The 23,342-nt window shown below is 36.5% G+C and overlaps 1 protein-coding gene across 8 annotated transcripts in view; it reads right to left on the bottom strand.

Moving 5' to 3' along the window:
• Window positions 1-4,200: 4,200 nt before the first annotated feature.
• The window catches only part of EBF1 (EBF transcription factor 1), a 270,411-nt gene continuing 251,269 nt past the window's right edge, over window positions 4,201-23,342 (bottom strand). For 4 of the 8 annotated variants that reach the window (XM_032196852.1, XM_032196853.1, XM_032196854.1 and 1 more), the window contains exons 12-17: window positions 15,359-15,424; window positions 14,578-14,755; window positions 12,881-13,060; window positions 9,952-10,146; window positions 9,517-9,585; window positions 4,201-4,501 (exon numbers count right to left, since the gene is read on the bottom strand). In XM_032196852.1, the coding sequence (XP_032052743.1) occupies window positions 9,518-9,585; window positions 9,952-10,146; window positions 12,881-13,060; window positions 14,578-14,755; window positions 15,359-15,424 (687 nt within the window). In that variant the 3' untranslated portion in view covers window positions 4,201-4,501; window position 9,517. The remainder of the gene's footprint in view (window positions 4,502-9,516; window positions 9,586-9,951; window positions 10,147-12,880; window positions 13,061-14,577; window positions 14,756-15,358; window positions 15,425-23,342) is intronic. The other 4 variants (XM_032196857.1, XM_032196858.1, XM_032196859.1 and 1 more) reach the window with 1 other exon arrangement.

Below are 23,342 nucleotides of genomic sequence, written 5' to 3'. Positions count from 1 at the left end.
AGACAGAGAACCATTATGTAACCTAGAACAGGTTGCCTAATATTACATCATTTATTTTATAATATTACATTTTTCAGACTGCTTTTTAGCCACATGTGATTTTTTTTTTTTTTTTTAACAGTGCACCAAGTACTCAGAGAGCCCTTGGCTGCAGTGAAGCCTGCCAACATTCACACCGCCTGAACGAGGACTCGGAGAATTATCTCAGGCAGAAGACAGATCTCTTGCATGGACAGAGTAAGTAATGGGCCAACAGCTCTCTTTTCTCTAGTAACTACTGTGTTGGATTTGCTAATATTGAAGAGGTAGACAAAACTTTATATTGCAAGAAGCTACTTGCAGCTGTTTATATTTGTAGCAAATTTAAATTTTGTAAGTAAATTTTAATATAATTTAAGCTGAAATCTCAACATCAATATTCCTACAAAAAAAAAAAAAAAAAAAAAAAAAAAAAGCACTCAGAGCCTTGCATGGCATTTAAAGGTTTTCGGTTGTCTGCAAAGCCTTCAGTATGACAGCCACTCTTGAGGCCTAGCTGAGTGCCAGTGTGTCAGCCTTCCTCACCTGAGAAATAAAAATTCTTATCGTCCTCTCCTAGTAGAGAAGTATAAAATAAAATTAAACACCTAGAGCCAGTCTAGTGGATGATGGATGTGCCATTTAGGAAGGGCAGTAGAACAGAAACAGTTTATAGGAGCCTCCTTCGTGGTCAAGGAGCTTGTTACAGCTCAACATACTTTGATGCACTTCTTGGAGCTGGCCATGAGGTCCAGGTCACTGAAGATCTGGCCCTGAGTCCCTAAGGAAGTGTTACCATTAACTTAAATGATACTAAGATGAAAACTTAAATCTCCCTGGGTGTCTGGCAGTGCATCTAATATACCTTTGTCTCGTACTTCATTATCACTGTGTTCAGGCAGCCAGCTCTTTGCAGTTGGGTACCTAACACTAGATATAGCCCTGAAAGCCACTAGAAATAGAGGTGAGCTCTTCAAGCAATTGATAGAACTAAAAAAAGAAAAAAAAAAAAAAAAAAAAGAAAGAAAAAAAAAATCAATAATGATAATGATATAAGGGTGAACATACAACATTATGTGCCAGCATCCTTTGACATCCATTCGTTACAGAGTAAGAGGAGTTTCAGAGCACCAGTATTTGCAGTGTTTCACCATGAAATTCCAAGAAGTTCTGCTTCTCCTTAATTTCAGAAAGACAACTCTGTAGCCTCTGGCTTCTACATTTTAGTTTTTCTCATCTACTAGCCAGCAGAAGCAGAAAAATAAACACACAACTAGGAGCTGTATTCACAGACAGGAAGTAACTTTAATTAAATATTGTGAAAGTTGAAAAGTTTTTACAGCTTGAATTTCTGCAAAAAAATTATAACAATCTCTACAGTAGTTAGTTTCTCTAACAATAGAACTGTACAGTGTGTGTGTCTATTCAAAAAGATTTAGATAAGAAGGTGAAAGGTTAGTAGTTTCAGAGATGACTTCATTTTAGCTGCATCCTAGTACAACTGTGAGGAAATAGGCATACGTTATGCAATCCAGTCATTGTGAAGCTTCACCTTTTTAAAACCGAAATCTGGACGTTTCCACTTAAAGCCATATTCTGTAAACAGCTGCATCTTTTACTTTGTAAAAGATAAGGGTGGTGCAGGGGAATTTTTATAAAGTCCCATTCATCAGATCACTATAAATAGCGGCAACAAAACAAAATTATGCACATTGTCAAAGGATCTTTGGACACTGGTGCAGAAGAAGACTACAAACATAGATGGCTAACACTGGTGTTAAAATCGCTATGACTTTGAGTGGAGCTCTACAAGAGTAATTGATGGTGTCACTGGACAAAATATGGCTTTAAATTTGATTACATTGTCGTGCTGTTGCTTACTATGTGAATTAGAATAATTGCTTGGAATACACAGAAGCAATAAACTGATGTCTCTCACATTTTCCAGTTTTTTCTCCTTTTATTTTCTCACCATGAAAAAAAAAAATCCTGTTTTTTTCCCTTCCCCTAAAAGATCACACTGTGACATTCTAGTGAAAACCATTGCAAAATTCATACAGGAAGCATGCACAGTTGCAGCATCGTTGTAAATGATTTCTTGCTCGACTAGAAAAAAGTTATATTGTTTTAAGGTAACAAAACAGTTCTTTTGTGCTTTTCAATTCCTTTTTTTTTTTTTTTTTCTTAGAATGTTAGTGATGATTGACAGTTCTGGTGCACAGTACAATGTACAAGTGAAATGAATATGATTTGCATTGTTAAGGCATCCAATCTGCTGGTTTATATTTATGTGAAAGACAGAGAAATATACAAGCAGACTTAAGAAAGAAAGTATTTTCATTGAGTTCTATGAAGTTTCTCCCCATATTTAATGCACAAAAATGCGTCACTCCAAAGAGGAGAAATCCCATGCATATTAATAGAGTAAAACAGCATTAGTTTTTGTTAAGCTTCAAAAGCAAAGGATACATTTTTTTTTTAAATCTACATAACTAAATGCTACAAGAATAATATGCTACCTTTTGCCATATATTGGAAAAAACTTCTTAACTTACAAATAATACAAAAATAGACAATGGCTTTTGGGTGGAAATTAAAAAAATGGAAGCATGATTTTAAACAATACTAAAAAAAAACCTATAAATGAAATGTTTTAAAATCACATTTGAACAGCTAATACAACGGTGAATGACCAAACAAATCAGCACTTTTCACATAGCAAACATACACAATAAAATAAACTGGGGTAGGGGAAAAAAAAGCAATGTACAAATTCCAAAGATAAATACATTATTTATATGGATATTTTACAAAATCCCCTTTAAAACAAACAAACAAAAAAGAAACCCCAGGAAACAAAAAGCTTTTTTTTTCTTTAATTAATTTTGCAAGTATGTGCAAGCTAAAGGTAGTGAGCTCTTTTTGCAAAATATGCAGTAAAATTCTTTATTGTGATATTGAAAAACTGTCTTAAGACATTAAAATGTATAAATAGAACAACAACTTTGGCAAAAAATCACAAAAATCTACAGTATTTATAACTACATACAAAACACAACAGCAAAGAAAAAATATCAGGTAATGTATCTTCAGAGCTTTGCTGCCTCTTTGACTAATAGTTTTTAAGAACACTTCCCAGATAATGATAGCAAAAATTTTGTAAAACAGAAGCTATGGTTTGGATTTGAAATCTTCCTAACAGCCCCACCCCCCCATGCCCCAAACTTGTGTTTTCATTTGACTATTCAAAAGCAGTTACCTGTTGCTTAATATATTATGATACAAACTGAGAGGGTCGACCAATACAGGACAAATCCTAGCAGGAAGGTGACAAAAATGTGTGCTTTTACATTGGGAAGATACAGACCTGCAGATGGACCTTTTCTCATTCTGCCCCATAAAAACAAGGGGAACCAAGGTATGACAAAGACACCCAAAGGGTGATGGCCACAGTCTGTGTCTTGTGATGGCTATGCAAATTTTACATGGCATTTTATGCACAGCTCCGGTGACACTAAACTTCAGGAAGGCCACTCATTTAGAGAGTCTGATATATAAGCTAAAGAGAGCCGTGATAATCTAATCCTGCAGTTTTAGCAGTATATCTAGAGGCACTGGATTCTGAGCTCAAGAGGAAATGTGTTTGTTATTTGTGTCCTTACCTAATCTTTCAGCAACTTTTTTTTGTTGCATTATTTACACACTTATTTAGCCCAATAGTAAAGACAGAGGTTACGAATCCCACCACTCATCCCACCCTCACCATTCAAAAATACCAGCTTTCTAGGGAGTAATATCTATTTAATGAGAACATTAAAAATGCATCATATTAGCAAATCACCACTGGATAAGCAACATGTATGAGCCGACCCTTAATTAAATGGCCATAATTCTTCTACGAAAAACTAACTGGCACTTCTATTCTGTCCCATACAGACTTGTATGTAACTGACACCACTTCATTTTTCTTTACACAGCTTTAAAAAAAATCATAAATTAAAAATGTGGAGTTCCATCGCTAGTGTCCCTCGCGTAATTGGATGATTTATAAAAGACAAATGGTATTGAGTTAAATCAAGCCTTTAAAAAAAAAAAAAAAAAAAAAAAAGCCCCCAACCCCAGAAAACAAAAACAAAATGAAACGAAACAAAAAAAAGGTGGATTTTTTTTTTTTTTTTTTTATCAACATACAATAAATATATCTCCCAGTTATTTGGGATGGACAGCTTGAATCAACACCTTGCAATTGCAGATTGTTAATTTCAGTATTTGCAAGGATGGTGATTTTTTTTTTTTTGTTTAAAAATCCGCAGTTATTGTAAGATTCTTCTTTATTTCTTTTTTATTTTTAAAAAGGCCTGAGTAAAAAGTTCCACTCTGGGACTTGTATCAGATTCTCTCTGAAGCAGAATTCAACCTCTTCATTAATAAAATTCTTCAAGGCAATTCTTTCACATGGGGGGAACAATCATGCCAGATATAGCTGTCATAAGGAGAGGAGAGGGGGGAGAGAGAGAGAGAGGGAAAAGAGTTACTTTTGTGCATTCTGAAGCAACTTTTAAAATCCTCAGCATTTTTAAACATTTACTAGCAACATACATGGCCATACTGTGAATTATATTTACATATAAGCATGATGCAGTAAAGACAACTACATGCACATTAATCCCAGGAAGCTTCATTCTGACTGGAAAATGTTGTCAATTGCTCTGCTGAAATCAGTGACCTTGCAGAGTAAATGCACTTTGCCTGATGTGAGAATCATCCCCCAACTTAATTTTCTCATTTTAGTTTCGAAATCTCAAAATGTTCAGGAGACATAAACCTGTCCCAGCCATTGCCACACATTCTATTTTTTAGAAAGAAAGGTATTTGCTCTACATATGAGCAAATGGCTGAAGTCCCATAAGCCCCAAGTGTTACAGATCTGGCAGTGTGTTTGTTGCATTAGGCAGAGTAACAGTGGTTTGTTTTCCTATGCCAGTTTTCTCTTCCTAGTCCGCTGTTCAGCCCTGAGACGTGTATGCATTTCCAGGTGCTCAGAAAAGGACTTAAGCCCTCAAATCCATTTTTTAAGTTGAATATGCCCTTAACTAACTGATGGCTTTGCAGACCAGCAGCTCATGGTTTTATTACACTTGTAGCATATTTCACCAGCTACGTTACGAATAGTACGTTAATGTTAATTTAGAATGGCCTCTCTTTTGTTGGGTAAATTGCATCATCAGTATTCCTTTATTATGCTTTCTAACCTCAGTTTCTATGGAACCACCACCTCTCCTAAAGAAGAGGCATTTCTTAAACGTCAATAGGTATGATCTTCCACCTAGCTTGACCTCCAGGCGGGTCTGGAGTGTCCGAGTGACATACTGTGAGCAAGCACATCATTACAGGAGATAGTCATGTAAGTTAATGATGAAAGCTGTAACAACAATGCATCTTTAAAACACCACTTGTATGGTTATTTGCAAAAAGGTAGAAAACAGATTCGCCTTCAGGTTGGCGGCACTTCATGGGCACATTATTTAAATGCTAGAACTGCCTGCCATCTCAGACATCTGGACATGTAATTTCTTAAGGAAGAACTCAACCCTGTGACTGGTGCTGATTCATTGTGCTTTAATTACAGCTGCAATTATTTGATAAGAACAGAGCCAAAGTAAAAGGCTCACAGATTTGGGGTTGGAGGGGGAGAGGAGGGAAATGTTTTCTCCACAAACACCACCATATGTGCAAGAATTACAAGTCTAATCAGCAAGGAGAGAACAGCTCGAGTAAACTGCACTGATTAAATGAAATAAAATGAGAGGAGAAGGCGAGAATGCAAAACACATCCACATGTTTGCAGCAGGCCATCCTCAGAGGTGACATGTTGCAAGTATACAGCAGAATTTTGATTCCTGAATTTATTATTCAGCAACATTTTTATGTGGAATCACTGTACTGATTGTTTTCACTCCACATAAGGGCTCTTCAAGGTGCTGGAAATTAAGATAAAAGGGATAGAGAGGTGAGTTAAGTTGTTTATGCCCTACAAGAAGACACTCAAAAGTGAATTATATAGCATTTACTGACATAGGGTGTTTGTTTTTTGTTTTTTGTTGTTTTGTGTTTTGTGGTTGTTTTTTTTTTTTTTTTAAGATTCCTTGCCAATTTTATCAACACTGGATAAAACAAAAACAGCTTTGTTAAAAATAAACAAACAAATAAATCCCAAAAGATTTTGTTTCAAGAACGTCTCACATAACAAGCCCTGAATGCTCACAAGTAGGCCTTCCCCTTGTTACGTGTGACTGAAAATGAAGCAAACCCAAGTCAGGCAATGCTCTCACTGATTTTGTATTCAGCTGCTCCCTACTCTGTTCCTGGGTTCCTTACGCTGTAGGCCAGGGTGTGGAGCCTGGTCTACGGACACCTGCTGACATCCAAGGCATCAATAAAATAGGCAATGACAGCGATGGGTACAGTCAACAAGATTGTAATTCTGCTTATGGTAGCCCTGTGAGGCAGTCACCCACAGCTAAAGGTGAGAGTGTAATTTTCCCTGTATGAATAAAAGCAAGGGACATGGGCAGGGACTTGAGCCACAGGTTGTGGTCCCAGTTCTTCTAACTCACTGTATTACATTGAGTAATTTGATTTGCTTCTGTCTCTTACCTGTGGATAAGTTTTATCCCTACTAGAAAAGCACTTGGAGATTTCAGGGTGGCACTTACTTAGTAGAACACTGAGGTGGAACAGCAGTGTTTGGACATCAGAAATGTACGTTACAGCACAAAGAGCACTGCCAAGAACAGTGCTCCCTCCTTTACTGCTCAGATAAGCAAGGAGTTAAGCAGATGGAAATGGATAGAGTCTTCCTGTATGTGATGAATGCAACTGAACAGAATCAGATGGCTGATCAATCCTCTGTTCACACTACTTCAACATGCTGTCCTTTTCATACCTCTAAATTCTAAATATGGTGAAATTTTAAAACAAAATGTTGTTTTGCTTTAGAAAAATTGCATGTACTTCAGAAAATGTCAAAATATTATTCCAACAACAACCAAAAAAAAATCAATCTGAAAGATTCATTAAAACCAAATCGATTTCACCAAAACGGCCAAGAATTGCCTCTCTCTTGGGCCAACATAGCTGTCTACTCTGTAGGATCCCAACCAAAGGTGACATAACTGCAATTCCCCCCTTCATGACTTAGATATTTTCCCATAGTTACATATCAGCTGTGCACCTTTTGCCATTGGAAGCAAACAGTACAGATGCAGATCTTAGCTCATTTTTTCAAAGCATTATTGCCTTTGAAGAGCTCTGAAATTCTGAATTAAATTACAAGGCAAATGACAAAACGATCTCTTTTCTGCCTAAAAGCCTTGATATTTCCATTCTTTCCAAGTCTTCATATATATCACTCTACTTTTATTCCATAAGTGCTACATCTAGTCATGCAAATTCTCTCAGCTGTAGCTTGTTATTGATCCTGAAAACAGAGATAGCAGTGGGAAACACTGTAGGTATGAGATCACAACACCTCCAAAAAGAGAGGGCAGAGACTAGAAAAAATCAGCAATGGGCATTATTTCTTTTATCGTACACTAATTTGTATTTCCCATGAGCAAATTACAGAAATAATGTATTTTGAGTTTTACAAAATTGCATGGCAAAGAGAACAACAGATAAGCCTAGCTGTTGTTTTAGTGAGTTCTGCTGATATCTAAGCTACATAAGGAAAGCTTGATTGCTTTCTGATGTATCCAGAAGCCCAAGAGAGATAAGACAGCCTCCTTATACAAGGTTGTTTATTTAAGCAATAAGGCACAACAGGCAGTGCATTTCTGAGTCATTATTACAAGCCTCGGGTGGTGTCAGAAGGCATGGGGCTAAAGGCTGTATGTCTTTAACTCACCAAGAAGTTCAGCAATGACCTAAAAATGAACCATCTCTTGGTGGCTCATTCCTATTATAAAAACTGAATTGCTAAATAAAAATTAGGGAAAACACTCAGATCTGTGTGGTTTCTGGGCATTACAGATCTGGATGTGACATAATGAGGAGGCAATCAGCAAGCCCCAGTTGCATCCGGCACTCAGCTTATTCCATAATTGCTTTCCATAACCCAGTAGGCGGAATCTGGGAATTCTGTGTCTTGTGAAAGGAAAAACAGTGCTTGAAAAAACCTTCTCCTGTTACTTGCTTTTTCTCTCTAACCTCAACTGCATACTGGGACAAGTAGAAGAGATGACAAAAACATTAATATGTTCAAAAGTTTCTGGCAGTCAACTCTTACCTTCTTTTTTATTTTTAATTTAGAGGCAAAACATTTTTAGCTGCTGCCTTTAACATCTGTAGCATGTCAGCAGTACCGAATTTTTAAAACGCATAAAAATTTATATTCTAAACACCACAGCTCGTCTGAAAACTTTGTTGTGTATGACTCTTGATGCAGTCTGTATTTATAGCAATTCTTATTGAAGGCACCCAAGTGCTGCTTATGTTTTCCCAGTATTTTCACAATTTCTGTGTGTGCTTGTGTGTATGCATACATCTCCAAGGATTCATCCTTCCAATTCATCGGTGTAAAATGCACTGAGGACAATGCTTCCCTTCAGTCACAATGGATCCCAGCTTTTATGAATGAACTCCTTGCGCTCTGCCTGCATATAGATTTTTCAGCTGTAACAGTGCTATCAGCATTATGCCTGCAAGCCCAGTGTCTGTCTTTTCAGAGGCTGTAGAGTGACATGTGGAGTCTGTGGAGCCATCCTCCCCCTGCTCTGTGCAGCTCCTCCTGAACACAGCTTTGAAAATGAAGGATTTTGTTCCCTGCTCAATGCTCTTTGGATAATTTGCACAGGCACGTGGAAAGGAAAATAGACGTCAGGTCTGGGGGGAAGCACAATGCATACCGCAAAATCTTTCCCACCTCTGGCACAGCTGGAGGCAGCTGGCTGCATCTGCTTAAGAAAACTCCTTGGTCTAAGTGAGCATGAAAACATCTCTCAGCACACTAATGCACGGTGAGGTAATTATACAGAGAGGTTTAGGCACAGTGTTGGAAAATAGGCTGAACCAAACAATGAAATGGGCAGTGCTGGTCTTTGCAGCATCCTCAGTTTGACAAGCTTTTGTCTGCCACTCCCTGCATCAATGCTCCAGAATGGATTTAGGTGCTAATGCTGGGATACTTTGTAACAAGAGGGGAAGGGATAGAGAAAAGGAGCAGCCCCTTACTACCAACATTTGAAGAGGCTTTCAAAGATGCCCTGCATCATTTGTGGAAATTTATTGGCACAGAAGTATATTAATCAGTGCTAACTAATATTTGCCCTGGTATGAGTTACACTGGAAAATGCTGCTGTTAGTTTGTAACGTGTCTTCTATTTATGAAAGGCAAAGGTTTGTGCCAAGCTCTGTAACGGTCTATTTGCTCTCAGTAGGATCTCTGCACAAGTGTACTATGACAAAGGAAAAAAAGGAAGGGAAGATTGAGTGACGTACTTCAGGAGAAGGCCAGCCCCTGGAGAGACCCTGCAGTGGAGTACTTGCTAGAGTCCACAAAAGACTGGTCTGATAATGGACGACAACAGGGAATAAGAGAGGAAAGAAAGAAAAAGGATGGTATTAGTAAGCTGAAATATTACTCGTTTTTATCATAACAGTAGGTCTGTGCTTTAAGAGACACAGCCTCCCAATTCATCAGTATTAGTCGAGTTAGAGGTAGGGTGGTTGCCAAACACCTGCAAGGTACTAGGTGGGCTGGCGGTGGAGTCCAGTTACTCTTTTGGGGAGGAAACTTTAGGACAGAGGCCACCAGGGATCCCCCACTGTCTCCTCTCCCCTTGGAAAACTCAGTGTCGCTTAGAGCCTCTCAAGGCACTGGGAACTTACGGTTTTGAGAGCAGCCTTCTATGTTCCAGAGCTGGTTTCACTTACCTTGCAGGCTATTGCCGTTGGTGCTGGTGCAGGTGGGAGGAGGAGACGTTTGCGGTCTCACAACTGGCGCAAAAGCACTCTTCTGTTTCACCGCTGAGACCATGTTGGCTGGTGAGAAGGAGAAAATCCCAGACGAACTGCTACAGTTTGAGGGGAGGCTAGTGGAGGAGGCCATTGTTGGACTTGATGGCACAACTAGAGGAAAAGAAGACCCCCCCAAAAGGCATACCTTAGTATTAGAATGTCAGCACTACCATAGAAACAAAATAATCCTGCTGCTTGGATGTACTAAGTCTAATTTCAAAGTACCAAGACTTTTACTGCAGTTAGAGTTCTGGTTGCTCACAAAGTGGAATTGGTCACTGCAGGAAGCACTTTTTAAAAAAAAAAAAAAAAAAAAAAAAAACTTTTTTTTCCCCCTTCTAAGTGCTCTCAAGGACTCCCTTAATTCTCTTTCAATGCAACAATTATTCTAAGGTTTGGCATCAGCCATTGCCCTGGTCAGAACAAGTGAATAAGGAATCCAGATTGTGCAGGCAACTGAGGGATTAGAAAACTGATGGGTGAGGAGAGTGGTACAAATTTGGATCTGGAATTTTTAATGTGGAAAGTTTTTAACCAGCCTCTTAACCAGCATTTTGAGCAGAACTTTTCTTGCTGGAAGATGGGTGCAGAAAGATCTACACTGTTTCAGACACCCTGCACAAGGTAGACACACCCTTAAAATCTTATTTTACCATATGATGCAATAAAGAGCTTTGGTTCATGTACTTATTATTGAGATTTTAAGTGTATTTTCATGAAAATAAAACCATCTCCTTTTATTTTCAGACCGCATTGCTGACTTCTCCTCTTTGAGTACAAAAAAAAAAAAGTCATTAGTAAATCCTGTGTTTTCACTCTTTGTCCTGTTTAGAAACTGCATATATAGAAGATGGGGCTATGAATAATTGCGTATTACAGAGTAAAATTAATATCATCTGGGCTTTGCATTATTATTTTATTTGCATTTATGTAGATAAAAATCACCCTATTTAAGTTCTTTTTTGAGAATCTGATATCATATTTGTTAACACTGAGGAAATCAATTAATGGAAATTAAATGTTCAAAGTTTCACAGTCTGACAGATACAATCTTAGTCTGAAGTCACTCTATGTCTGGAAGTACTTGCTAAGGGAGAGCAATCAAAGCACCTAAATTGAATTGCTACTATACAGCAATTAGTTTATTGATTTAATTAAGAATGCCACCTTTTAATTTTCAGGTCATGATTGAAGCATTTTCTGATTCAATGGATTAGGCATTAGCAGAATGACAGATCTACCAAGAAAACCTCCCAAAATATAACTAGAATAAAGAACCAGGGCTGGAAAGTGAAGTGCTATTCTAAAGAGGACTTTGTTCATAAATATGGAATTATACACTGCTTGAGTATTTTAAATGCATCACTGGCATCTGCTTCCAAAAAGAGATGTCTCATCAATCATGTTGTATTATGAATTCAGAGAGTGCAAATTCTATGACAGTAAATTCAACTTAATAAGTAAGTAAGGTACTCTGCAACATTATTTGTTACATTATTATTAGAGTAAAAAATAATAACTGGTTAGCAATTCTTAAGTTATAAGTATTAGTTACATGGGTAAATATTTTATTCTAAATTTGTGGCAGCTAAGAAGCCTTGGAGGTAATTTTTTTGATCAGAGTTGCTCCTCCTTTTCAATTCTAAACTCTAGCAACGCAATTCAAAATAATTCATTATTGCTGTTACATCACTAAACTTAAGATTTGATATGTAAACCATGGTATGTCCAGCACTGTTTCTCCTGTCCATGCTAGGGTCTCAGCCTATAAACCTTTTTATATGACAAGACCTTCTGGCCCGATTCTGCTTGTAGCTTTCTGCAGATGTCTGTGGAATCTGTTATACAACATGAGTAATGTCAGAGGAATTGGGCAGGTCCTATTCATTTAATTTTCTCATGTGAATAGGGACTACTGAGCTGTGGCAGGAAAGGTTCATAGGCATTTACCAACAGAAACATATACGTATATCTATATGTGTATATATACATATTTAAACAGGTTGTTAAATCTTTAATATTATAATGCAGAAAGTTAGTCCTACATATAAATATTTCCATAACTGGGACTGTAGAACATACGCGCTTTATGCCATGGGATGTATGTTTTGTATGACCTGAATCTTTATGGCATTCTCTGTACAGTCACTAAAATACAAACTCTAAGAGCCATTGTCACATTTTACTAAGTTCTCAGTGAAGTCAATATACTAGTTACAAAGCAAATGGCATATAAGCAATCAAGATTAGGCCCAATAGTAATTCATAATGTGTATAAAGGTTATGAGCACATTATTTGCTCAGAGGTCTTGGAAACATCATCGTGCAGCTTATGGAAATGTCAGTCTGTGCCAGTATTATAGCCAACTTTTCTGCCCTTCATATCTTACAGTTGGAAACACTATTTTTCCTGCAGCAAATATACTTAGCCTCCTTCCATACTCACTGCAACAAAAAGTGTGCACCAATAATATTTGATCAACTCCAATGGAAATTAAGTCAGTTATGCCATCCCTGCTTTCTAAAATTGTCAATGTTGAAGACAGCATTTCGTATTTAGAGTACAAGGTAAGTTATGAGACCATCAGCCCAAATCATGAGAAGCGTTATTCTTTTTCAGCCTTTATGAGACTTCCAAATAATAACAACAAAACAGAAAAGCATTGCTGGCAACACCAATGTCTTCAAAGTGCTTCAAAGGTCAGTGGGGGAGTGAAAGAGGAGAGAAATGTCCAAGCTCTGTTTCAAATGCTCAGAATAGAAACTAAATATTGAGTATTACAGAAAAGTCACCAACTCCTTGTAATAAAAATGTACAAATACAGAAGAATCATATAATACTCACTGGCATAGGGAGAATTGGCAGCAGATCCATTCAGGAAGGTCGGAGAACCGCCTAAATTTGACATTCCAGCATTCCCATAGCCATTCATGCTTGTTGTGACAGAGTTATAATTTGTCTGCTGAGGGGTGGTGCTTGGCACATAGCCATGAGGTGACACGCTGCTTGAGTTGCGAGTAAAACCTTTTGTGGGGAGGGAATACATTTAGAAATTGGTGTTAGCCCAAGAGAAATTTCATAAACAAACAGCTACAGGCAAGTAATCTGGGGCTCCTAAGGCAGCCACGGTGTGCACAGGGAGGGGCAGGACTGACCACTGCTACCACCAAGTAACCCAAATTGTGATCCCTCACTGCCTGGGTCATTGCTTGTGGGAACTCAAAGAGGGAGGAGGAAGGCTACAGCCTTCACAGGCAACCTGTTCTTTCAAGGAGATGACCATTGGGTATTCTTGGAATACTCACTCTAAAAGAGCTGTTTGTAGGAGATGGAGCAAACATGACCTATGTTTTCAAAGTTAGCGGTACATACTGATTTAAGGTATGTTAAAAACATGTGATTTCTGTTAAATGTCTTCTGACGTCTCTCATTTAATGCATCTCAAATTAGATGCTACAGCACACTATAGAAAACACGGTAAATTTCTCAAAGTAGTGGAAAATCCTAAGTCTCCTTTTCCTAGTCTGATCACTATGTTGGTAGAGAATAACCAAATTTGATTCCAAGTTAAAATTTGAATTTCTACCTAATTCTGGAAATGATGTTTGGAGAAACTCATATCCAAATACCCAAAAATGAGGATTTGTTTCTAGAAGCACAGGAATACAAAATGTATCTCCACTCCCAGAAGATGAAATATAAACTTCTCTTCCCATTGCATAGCATGTCCATAAAATATTATGATCTGAAAATCATTTCTATTTTTTAGTATAATGCAAAATAATTTTTCTGCCCTTCTGAAAAAGCAGATTCCTTCTACTATTTTATCATTAAAATGGAATTTAAGTTTTGTAATAAAGGGAGCTGAGCAAAGGAGAGTGAAAAATGCAAAGATTTTTTTTAAAAAAAGATGTTTGTCACTTTTTTAACTATAGAAATTAAAACAATATTGATTTGATTTTATGTAAAGTGAAAAATGCTCTATCTTAAAAATGAGAGAAGCTCTGAAAATGTCTTTGTAAATATTTCTATTTTTACTCACTTTTAAAATTAAGAAAAGTCTCAACCTCTGAAAACAATTAGCGCCAACATAATGTCTCTTCCAAAACCAAATCAAAAAATAATGAAGAGATACTTTTGTGTTATAAAGAAATACTATACAAGGCCCAGACTCAGAGATCATCCATGTTCAGGAAAATATGTAAGTACGTACTTAAGATTAAGTACATGTTCAGGTTATAGAAATTCTTTTCAAAATAGCGGGATTTAAACACAAGTGCAAGTGTTACTCTGAGCAGACAGAAAGCGGTCTGATACATGCATAAGTGCTTTTCCAGAACTGGGGCTGAAGTCACTAAAGAAAGCCCCATCTCATGACAGAATTGAGTAATTCAAAGTTTCTGCATGCAGGTGTGACGATGTCTGTCTGGATGTGCTTCTTGCATTTGGTTTTGAACCATCACTCTCACACTGTTCTGTGTGTTTGCCTGACTTCTATCAGAAAAGGTTCAAAAAGAGAGGAAGACGCGTCTTCTCCTGACCCTGATTGGTGGCCTGTGAGGCTTCGGAAACATTGACAGCTAGTTGACCGCTAAAGGAATTCACTCCCATCATTCCTGCGTGGACTGACGTGTTAGCAAGGGCGGGGAGCTGGTTGTGGTTGCGGGGGACACTGTAGAGTGCTTCTGCGATATCTGCTGCTCTTTTCAGGATTATTTCCTAGGGGACAAGAAGGGTAAAAAAGAATAAAAGAGTTACCAAGTCTACTCTGACAAACCTTTTCTTACATAATAAAATAAAACATTTCCCCGTCCAAAGGAAAAACTAGATGCTTTTCTTTCTAAACCAGCTAGCTGACTGATAGCTGATGCTTATAGATCTGCTTCCTTCATGATAAATCCTGACAACTGTGGTAAGAGAGTTGGAAGCTTCAGTCCCAGTGGCCACATTTCTGTATAACAAGACAAATAGGCAGAATGGAACTGAAGCCTAGGCTTACTCCACCTTAAAGCTAAAATATCTTTAGGGTAAGACTGAAACATCACTGGTGGCAAGAAATAATGCATATCATTGCCCATATCATACAGTCTCTGGTGACAGTGGGCAAATGCCCCCAGGGTTAATAACATGTTGCTTTTGCAAGCACTAAATTCACATACTTTAAAAAGAAAGCAAGCAAACTAAACCCCATTCCAGATATAGCATTGCCCTACATATTTATTCTTGTCTCACATTATAGTATCATATACCTTTAGCCCCTGATCTATCTATACATCTAAGAAATAGCCATGTTTTAGAATTGCTGAAGTAGAATGCATTTACCTGGTTATTATGTGGCATACCATAGAGTGCTTCTACTAAATCAGCAGCCCTCTTAAGTATTACTTCCTGTCAATATAAAAACAGATGTGTTCCTCTGAGTTCAATAAACTCTTTGTGGGGGAAAACAAATATTAGAATCTTTTATATTGTTCTATCAGTTGCACTGTGTTTTGTATTGTTTTTTTGTTTGTTTGTTTTTGTTTTTTTCCTCCCACCAGGTAGACCTTAATTTTAACAACTCTCAGCAACCACTCAATGGTGTTAAATCACTAGTTCATCCTATTCACACACACGCTTAATCAAGTCAAAAGGTGAGAATCATTGGTGCTGCAAAATAAAATACATCACTCAATTGTCTCTACCATCTGCACCATAAACCACTCATCGGTTTATTGCAGAATACAATCCTGAGGTCATTTACTAGATTACTGCAATCAATGTCATTCAGAGCATGTTATGAATCCCTTCAATGTGTTTATTTTTTTCTTAATTGCATACTGCAGGAATTGTGACCTTACCCAGCAGGCCACGTTCAGAAGATACCCAATCAGTTCTGTGCTACTGGTAATGTAACCTTTCAACTTCTTTGGTTTGTATCTTGATATGACAGGTCAGGGTGGGAGCCATATATACGAATACATGCAATATGTGAGAATGGCCCAGTGCCATGAAGTGTTTCCTTGAAAAAACCCCAGCATGGACAGCAGAAATTAGAGCAGTCTTGGATATAGCTTTCATTTTGGGACATAAATTAACTTTTTATTCCTCTTTCTTTCTCCCTCCATTTTCCTATTTGTTCTTATTTGTACAGCATTTTAAATGGGCAGTCAAGTAATACTAGCATTTCCTGTGTTCTTACATTTTAAAGTGTGGAAAAATCTCTATCAGGAAAGCTGATAGAAAATGCAAAAAAAAAAAAAAAAAAAAAAAAAAAATTCATATTCTTTAAAAACACCTAGCAGATTACCAATTGCCTAATCAAAAACAGTCCAGACTGTCCTTTAAGCAAAACACCATACTTTTGTAATTACCAGCCCCTGCATGATACCCTAATAAATTAACATGATGTTATTCATCATGGTATATTTCTGTAGGTAGCTTACAAAAATAGCAACAGTTCTGAGTATTTTACAGTTTTCTACAAAGTTAAACTTTTAGAGTTAAAATATTTTACACAATAGCCATATTTTATACCAAAAAGAAACAGTAATGCTCAATTTTCATATACTGTAGAGTCTGATCAGAAAATAGAGATATAATTGCGTTCATTTTGCTGTCACCATAACCTCTTCAAAAATCCTTGAACAACTCTTCAAATGACAAGCTTTTAGATGCATATTAGCATTTTTTTCAATTTTAAATTCTCTATAATATAAGATAAAACAGTTGTCATACTGCAGTAACTACTTATGACATATATAATGTCCTAAATTCAAAAATGAGATGGAGGATTTTTGTACTCCCAGTAAACATTTAGGCTTGCCTTTGCTGCACACCCCTCTCCCAGAACACACATTTAAATTATTTTCCACATATGAAGTGAGATGTAATATATAGACAGATATAGAAAGATTTTTGAATCACTACATTGAAACCAATTCTGAGGAGTTAGTTTGCTACAGCCTTTCTTTTCTTTTTTTTTTTCCCTTCACATAGCTTGACCACAACCATTAGCTGTATAATCATGGACAAGCAGACTACAAGTAACGTCCAGGTACAATCAATCCTTATTGCTTTACCAGAGTCATCAGAACACTAAGTAGCCCTTTTTTCCTCATGTTGAAGATACAAACTGGAGAGTAGAAGTGTTTCTGAAAAAAATGTTATCTTTTTCAAATATGATTGTAGATGGAAAATTACTACACAGGTGTTTGACTTTGCAAACTAGGATTTATTTCACTTCAGTAGAAATTGTTTGCACTATATATTTCACTAATGCAAAATTAAAATGTGATACAGAGCCCACAAACCGCTTTGGAATATTGTTAACCTAAGCTGTCATTATGCCAAATTACTAAAAAAAAAAAAAAAAAAAAGGAAGTTTAAATAGTCAATTCTGCTCCACCTGACTAATCATAGTTATTTATGTTATGCTGAGCTAAAAATCTCAGAATGCATCTAAAAAGAGATTGAAGACCATGTTAAAAAATTAGGTAATTACATGCAATCTTACAGCTGCTCTACCTAATATCAAATATATTCCAGTTCCTAAATATTGGAAGTTATTTGATGAAATATTACGTTGTATGTAAATAAAACTAATTGTCATGATGTTTTACTGAAGTATGCTTGACAAATAGCATTCAATTTTCCTAGCTAGTCAATGGTTATCTTTTTCCAATATCTTTGTAGCCTGTAAATTTGAGTTTCATACTTTCTCTAACAATATTTTCACACAATAAAAGCATTTCTTGTTTATGACATTTTCAAATCATACAAAGTAGATTTTACACAAAAACTCCTGTGTCAGATACTGGTATCTTCTATTCCAGAGCTGACGGTAGTTCTTACAGACACAAAGTAGCTTTAAACATACACGGTAAAATGCTACTACAGGCATGCTCAAGGCATTAACTTTTTGTTTTCTGAATGCAGTTAAACCTTTTGCAGCTCTGCCTAAATTACCGTAGAAGCTACCATTATGACTTCACGTACAAAGGAACCCCCAAAGTCCTCTATAAGTTAGAGCAACAGACCTTGCAAGGTGCTTGGATTGCGGTGACCAGAAAATTGTTCTCACCTCCATGTCATTACGCTCACAGTGAAGCAGCCCCCGAGCATGTTTGTGTTCGGGATCTAATATATTGCCTTTCAATCAGAGCTGAGAGCCACTGAACACATAGACAGAACATGACGAGCAGGTCAGGAAAGCAATAAAGATTTTACAGAGCTGTCCAAGGTGCTAAATTTACTCAATAATGGGTTTGGCACCATAGTGTTAACCTCTCATTTACTACCAGTTTGAGGGACTAAATTGAAGTAGCTGACTTCATTTACCTTGAAATGTATATTTTATGACATTATGTAAGTAGATTGAAAGGGCACTGCAGTTTTAACAATTTAAAGGCTAGAGCATGTTTAAGATGAAGCTTGAATATTTATTGTATATTGCACTTAAACTATATAGTATATTAAAATGCATTGATTAAATTTGTAAAAGGTATTATAAAAAAGGACAGCTAATATAAAAGATCTATGTCTTTTAAAATCCAATTGATACTGTATGTTACCACTGCAATGGTGATAAACAGATAGATAGGTGGACAGAGAAGCAGACAGACATCAAAAAGTGAGTGAAACACATCCTACAAAAAGAAATGTCTGCACAAGCTCAAAGTCTGTTATTCCAGATTTCTTTTGTTCACAGAAATTATTCTTTGCCTTCATCACGGAAACATAGATTTTCCTAGCAGTAAGTGGGCATCATGTAAGGTCCTTCCAATTGAATATGCAAGTGGAAATATTTCCTGAAGAGACAGAGTTTGACTAAAGCTAATATCTAATTTATGGGGGCATTTGTCAAAAAAGATCCACTCTTCTACTAATGTTAAAAGTCTGACAGCTTTTGGGTTAGAATAAAGGACTATGCAGCATTTCGTTTGAGGACCTTCTTGTCTTTCATTTTTTGTCAAATGACCATCCTTTTATTTCTACAAAATAACAAATGAGAAAATATAGAAAAGAGTAAAATGTTATAATATACTACTTTATTTAAAATATTACTTAAAATATTATTATAGATTATTTAAAATATTATTTAAATTATCATCATATATTACTTTTTAAATTATAGTCTATTACTTTAGAGATTAAATACGATGCATCAGAACTCTGCCCTTCATACAGCTACACAACACAGATCCAGAGTCCATTTCTATTCCAAAGCTGAAGCTGATTTTCTACTGATGGATTTGTTATTATTATTATTATTTTGTGAAACAAAAATGCAATGAACTATTTCTATCAGATTTTCTTCCTGAAAATAGTAAGGGATGTTTACATTAAAAAAAAAAAAAAAAAAAAAGAACAGGTGGGGTAGTAAAGTCTGCTGTGACTTTGCATATTCCAAAATCACTGTAGGAAGGATTATATAAAGCATACAAGAATGACTGTGCTTTTAAAGCATGATGATTATAATTTAAATAAAATCCTCTTCTGACTGAATGTACCCTGGACCAACGTTACAGTGACTTTGCATGTTTTGTTTGTGACATGCATTTGTTTTAGTAGGAATTCATTAATATCATAAAACTTTCATTTCAAGTTTTATTACGACAGACACATTTTGTGTCAAGTTCTATCATGATGAACAAATTTTGTGACAGCTTTAAAAAAGATATCTGCTGTTGACATCTGCCTTTTTAAAAAATATATTATTATTATTGGGTGTCTAGTGAATATATCCACTTTTGTCCCAACACTGCTGTGAGTCTAATCAGGAAAAGGGTATCTAGAATTATAGTGAGTTATTCAGCTTTGGTAACTAAATTAGACAGTGTTCAAGATACTTGTTAAATGTAAATGAATTTTGTCAAGAAAAAGCTGGCCACAATATATAATACTCATCAGCCACATATTGTATTATTGAGACCACCAAAGGATTTATGTACTTGTGGAGGGCGTGGGGGGGAAGCAGTTCTAGCGGACTGTGAGGCATTTATCTTATGTGTTGTCTAGATATCATATCACCTTCTAATGCTCTTTAGCATTGTAATACAAGAGAGAGCTCATTCATCTTCTGAGAGGGTACTTAGGGATGATGATGTCATTCATACTTCCTTGACTCTTATGTCTGACCTCCTGGCTCTGCCTTCTAACTTCCTACTCTCATGGCTACTTGCAAGAAAAAACCTCTTCTACAGAGTCAAAATACTGAACAGCAGACTCCAGTTCCTTTCTTCACCTTGCAAAGGTCACATTCTGCAAGTTCAAGTAAAAATTAAAATGTTTTGTGCTCAAAATTTGCCTTTCTTTTTCAATGGGTGAAACTTTCGATATACTGATGTAGGATATGTACTAAAACTAAGTTTTAAACTTAGAATTTGTATATGCACTATACAATAATAATAATAAACGAATAAACATAAAGTTGTGAACACATCTTTTTAATTCTAATGGCAAAGATAGCATTTAGGTAGAGAGCCATTTAGAAGGATGCCACAGATCTAAAATGCCAGTCATCTAGCTTGGTATACAAGAGTTTCAGCCTGCCCAGCACCTCCCATCTTTCCATATCTACAGGGAGCATTGCATTATTGTATCATTCTCAGCAATTGTATTTTTATAAAAGACTCATAAAAGGCATTCAAAATGTAGAGATACTCCATTTACTGTAAAACCGAGCAAACTAAGCCAGCTTCATGGGAAGTATAAAATAGCAGGGCCATTTCACTAGAAAGATTTTTGTACTCACATAAAATGAAAACTTTTCTGCTAAACAAACAACTGAATTGTTTCCATATATTATAATTTAATCATACTGAAGAAGTAAACACAATATCACAATGACAGGAAGCAAAATGAGAGAAAGACAACATAGTTAAAAAAAAAAAAAAAAAAAAAAAAAAAAAAGCTTCTGCTTACCACTGCCTATAGGATGGAAGTACACTGAATCAGTCCTGTTACTGAATTTCAATGGCAATTTCCAGAAAATAAGTCTACAGTGGGAGCTAGAACCTTAGCTTTTCCAAGCCATTGTAGTCTCATCAGCCTCCACCCAGACTGAAAATCACAGCCTAACTCTACAGCACTAAAAACAGTCATGCGTGACCTTACCACCTGCTCCACAATGAGCCAACCTTATAAATAAAATATAGAAAGCCTATATGAGGCAGCAGGAAGAACAAACACTGATGTGCAAATGTGAGCAGGCATCTAGCCATAAATGTTGAGAATCAATGATTAAAACACCTCTTAACCACAAAGGTGATAAATGAATAGCAATAAGGAAAACACACCCTATTCAAAAAACCTCCATTGGAAATAATGATGACAAAAGAAGGAACAAAATGATGGTGATCATCTGTAAGTCTGTCACTGCAAGTCTCCCATCTTACCCCTGTTATCCTCCCGTTAATTTGATGTACTTAGACACACACAAAAAAGTATCAGCCTCCTTTTTTAATCCACACCACTCATGCCGCTGGTCTTCATTTCCATAAATGATGGGCATGTAACAATGGCAACTGAATTAGTAGCTGGCACAGATGTGTACCTCATCTAGATACACAGTAACGTGGAATAAACTGGCATTAATATAGTTGCACTGGAATAACCCTTTGAATAAACTGACATTTGAGAGTCTGGATGCTCCCACCATATTATCATCAACTGAAGCATCTGGCAAGTAATTTGGACAGTTCTGTTGCTGAAAGCTCTGGAGTTCTCTGCTAATGTTAGGTCTCTAAGTCAAAGAGAGAAGAGTGGATGTGTGAAAGCTGATAAGCAGAACTAAAATCACTCTGCCAGCGTTTATAAAAGTGTCCCTCTTTTAGGGAATTTAGCCAATGGTGATTGAATTATCAATTGGTGATTGATAAAGACTCTCAGCTATATCCCTCAGGTGGCTGCAGAACTTTTGATTTTCCTAAATATGTTTCCAGTATGGATTTCCCCAGATAAATACACCAGACAAAGGCATTTATAGCATTTAGAGATGGAACTATTCAGAGTTGTCAATTTTTAACCCATGAGGCCATACCCACACAGCACAGGATTGGTAGATATTACTACATTCTATTCTCATATCTGTTTACATCCTATAGCACATCAACTGGTGTCTGGTTGCTGTCAGTCATATTTGGAATTCTCTAACACTCTTATTAAGAAATTGAGTAAATGGTAATACTCTGGCACCTTCTATAGCATTTCCCACGGGTTATCTTGCAAGCTCACACTGTGAGGATCTAAGGACAGATCCCCTCAGTATGAAACACAGCAAAAGCATGAAAGGAAACACATTTTCATGCTGTACAAGAGGTTGCAGAATTTATCCCAACAATGCAAAGACCATTTTCTTCTGCACATGCTTTTCCTTAGTTATGCAATCCCCTCTTTCAAACTATGATCAGTTTGTCAGATCCAATGAATCACTAGAAGACAAAATAATCTATAAATTAATCTATAATCTAAAAATTATCTATAAAATAGATCGTGAATGGATAAATCCACGTAAGTACAATTCAGTGGCTAACACTCTTCACCACCTTTCTTTACAGAAGTTCCTCCATCCTACCAGTTTACAGTGACTCATGCTATTCCCATCTGTTTAGGTTACAAAAAAGTTTCCCAATTTACCCATGAACACATGAACAATAGAGAACATTAGATTCTTCTCTTCCATCTGATACAAAGGTTGGCCCGAGTGACCTGAAAGCATATTTCACACACTAATTTTTTCTTATATGCCACATCCACCTGCAGTCCCTGGGCAAAACATACAAGAAACATGCACAGAACAATCTCAGATAGGAAACTCAAGCACTTCTTTTTGAAAATTTACCCCAAACCATTTCTACCAGCACCTACAGTACTTTGAAACAGATGTTCATTATTGAGTTTAATGAGGTTTTAGTTTTTTGTGTCTTTATTTTTGCATATAGAAGACTTTGTGATAGTTCTTCCCCTGCTCTCCATAGTATTAACATTCCTGTCTCTTGAAAACAGATGAGAGTTGCAAGGAAAAAAAAAAAAAAAAAAAAAAAAAAAAGAGTTATTACTCACAGTCTTCTCCTGACCATTTTATACCCATATATTTTTGGAAAGTTGTCAAAGTCCCCTTATGGAAGAAGAAGAATGTTTTAAATTATTTGAAGGGTCTGGACTTAAGCAAACTTAAAAAGAATTTGGTAAAATGAACAGAGACACTAAATTCTGAGACTGTCGTTCAAAGATCCTGCACAGGCTGTTTTAGAAGCTTTATTCTGCAGATTATATTCTTGTGCCAATTAGAAAAATTCCTGAGAATACTGGGGATTAAAAAAGA

Source organism: Aythya fuligula, chromosome 14 (assembly GCF_009819795.1).
Source record: "Aythya fuligula isolate bAytFul2 chromosome 14, bAytFul2.pri, whole genome shotgun sequence".
NCBI classification, from domain to species: Eukaryota; Metazoa; Chordata; class Aves; order Anseriformes; family Anatidae; genus Aythya; species Aythya fuligula.
Note: the sequence above shows the minus strand (reverse complement) of the source record. Positions and strands in the feature narration are given on the sequence as shown.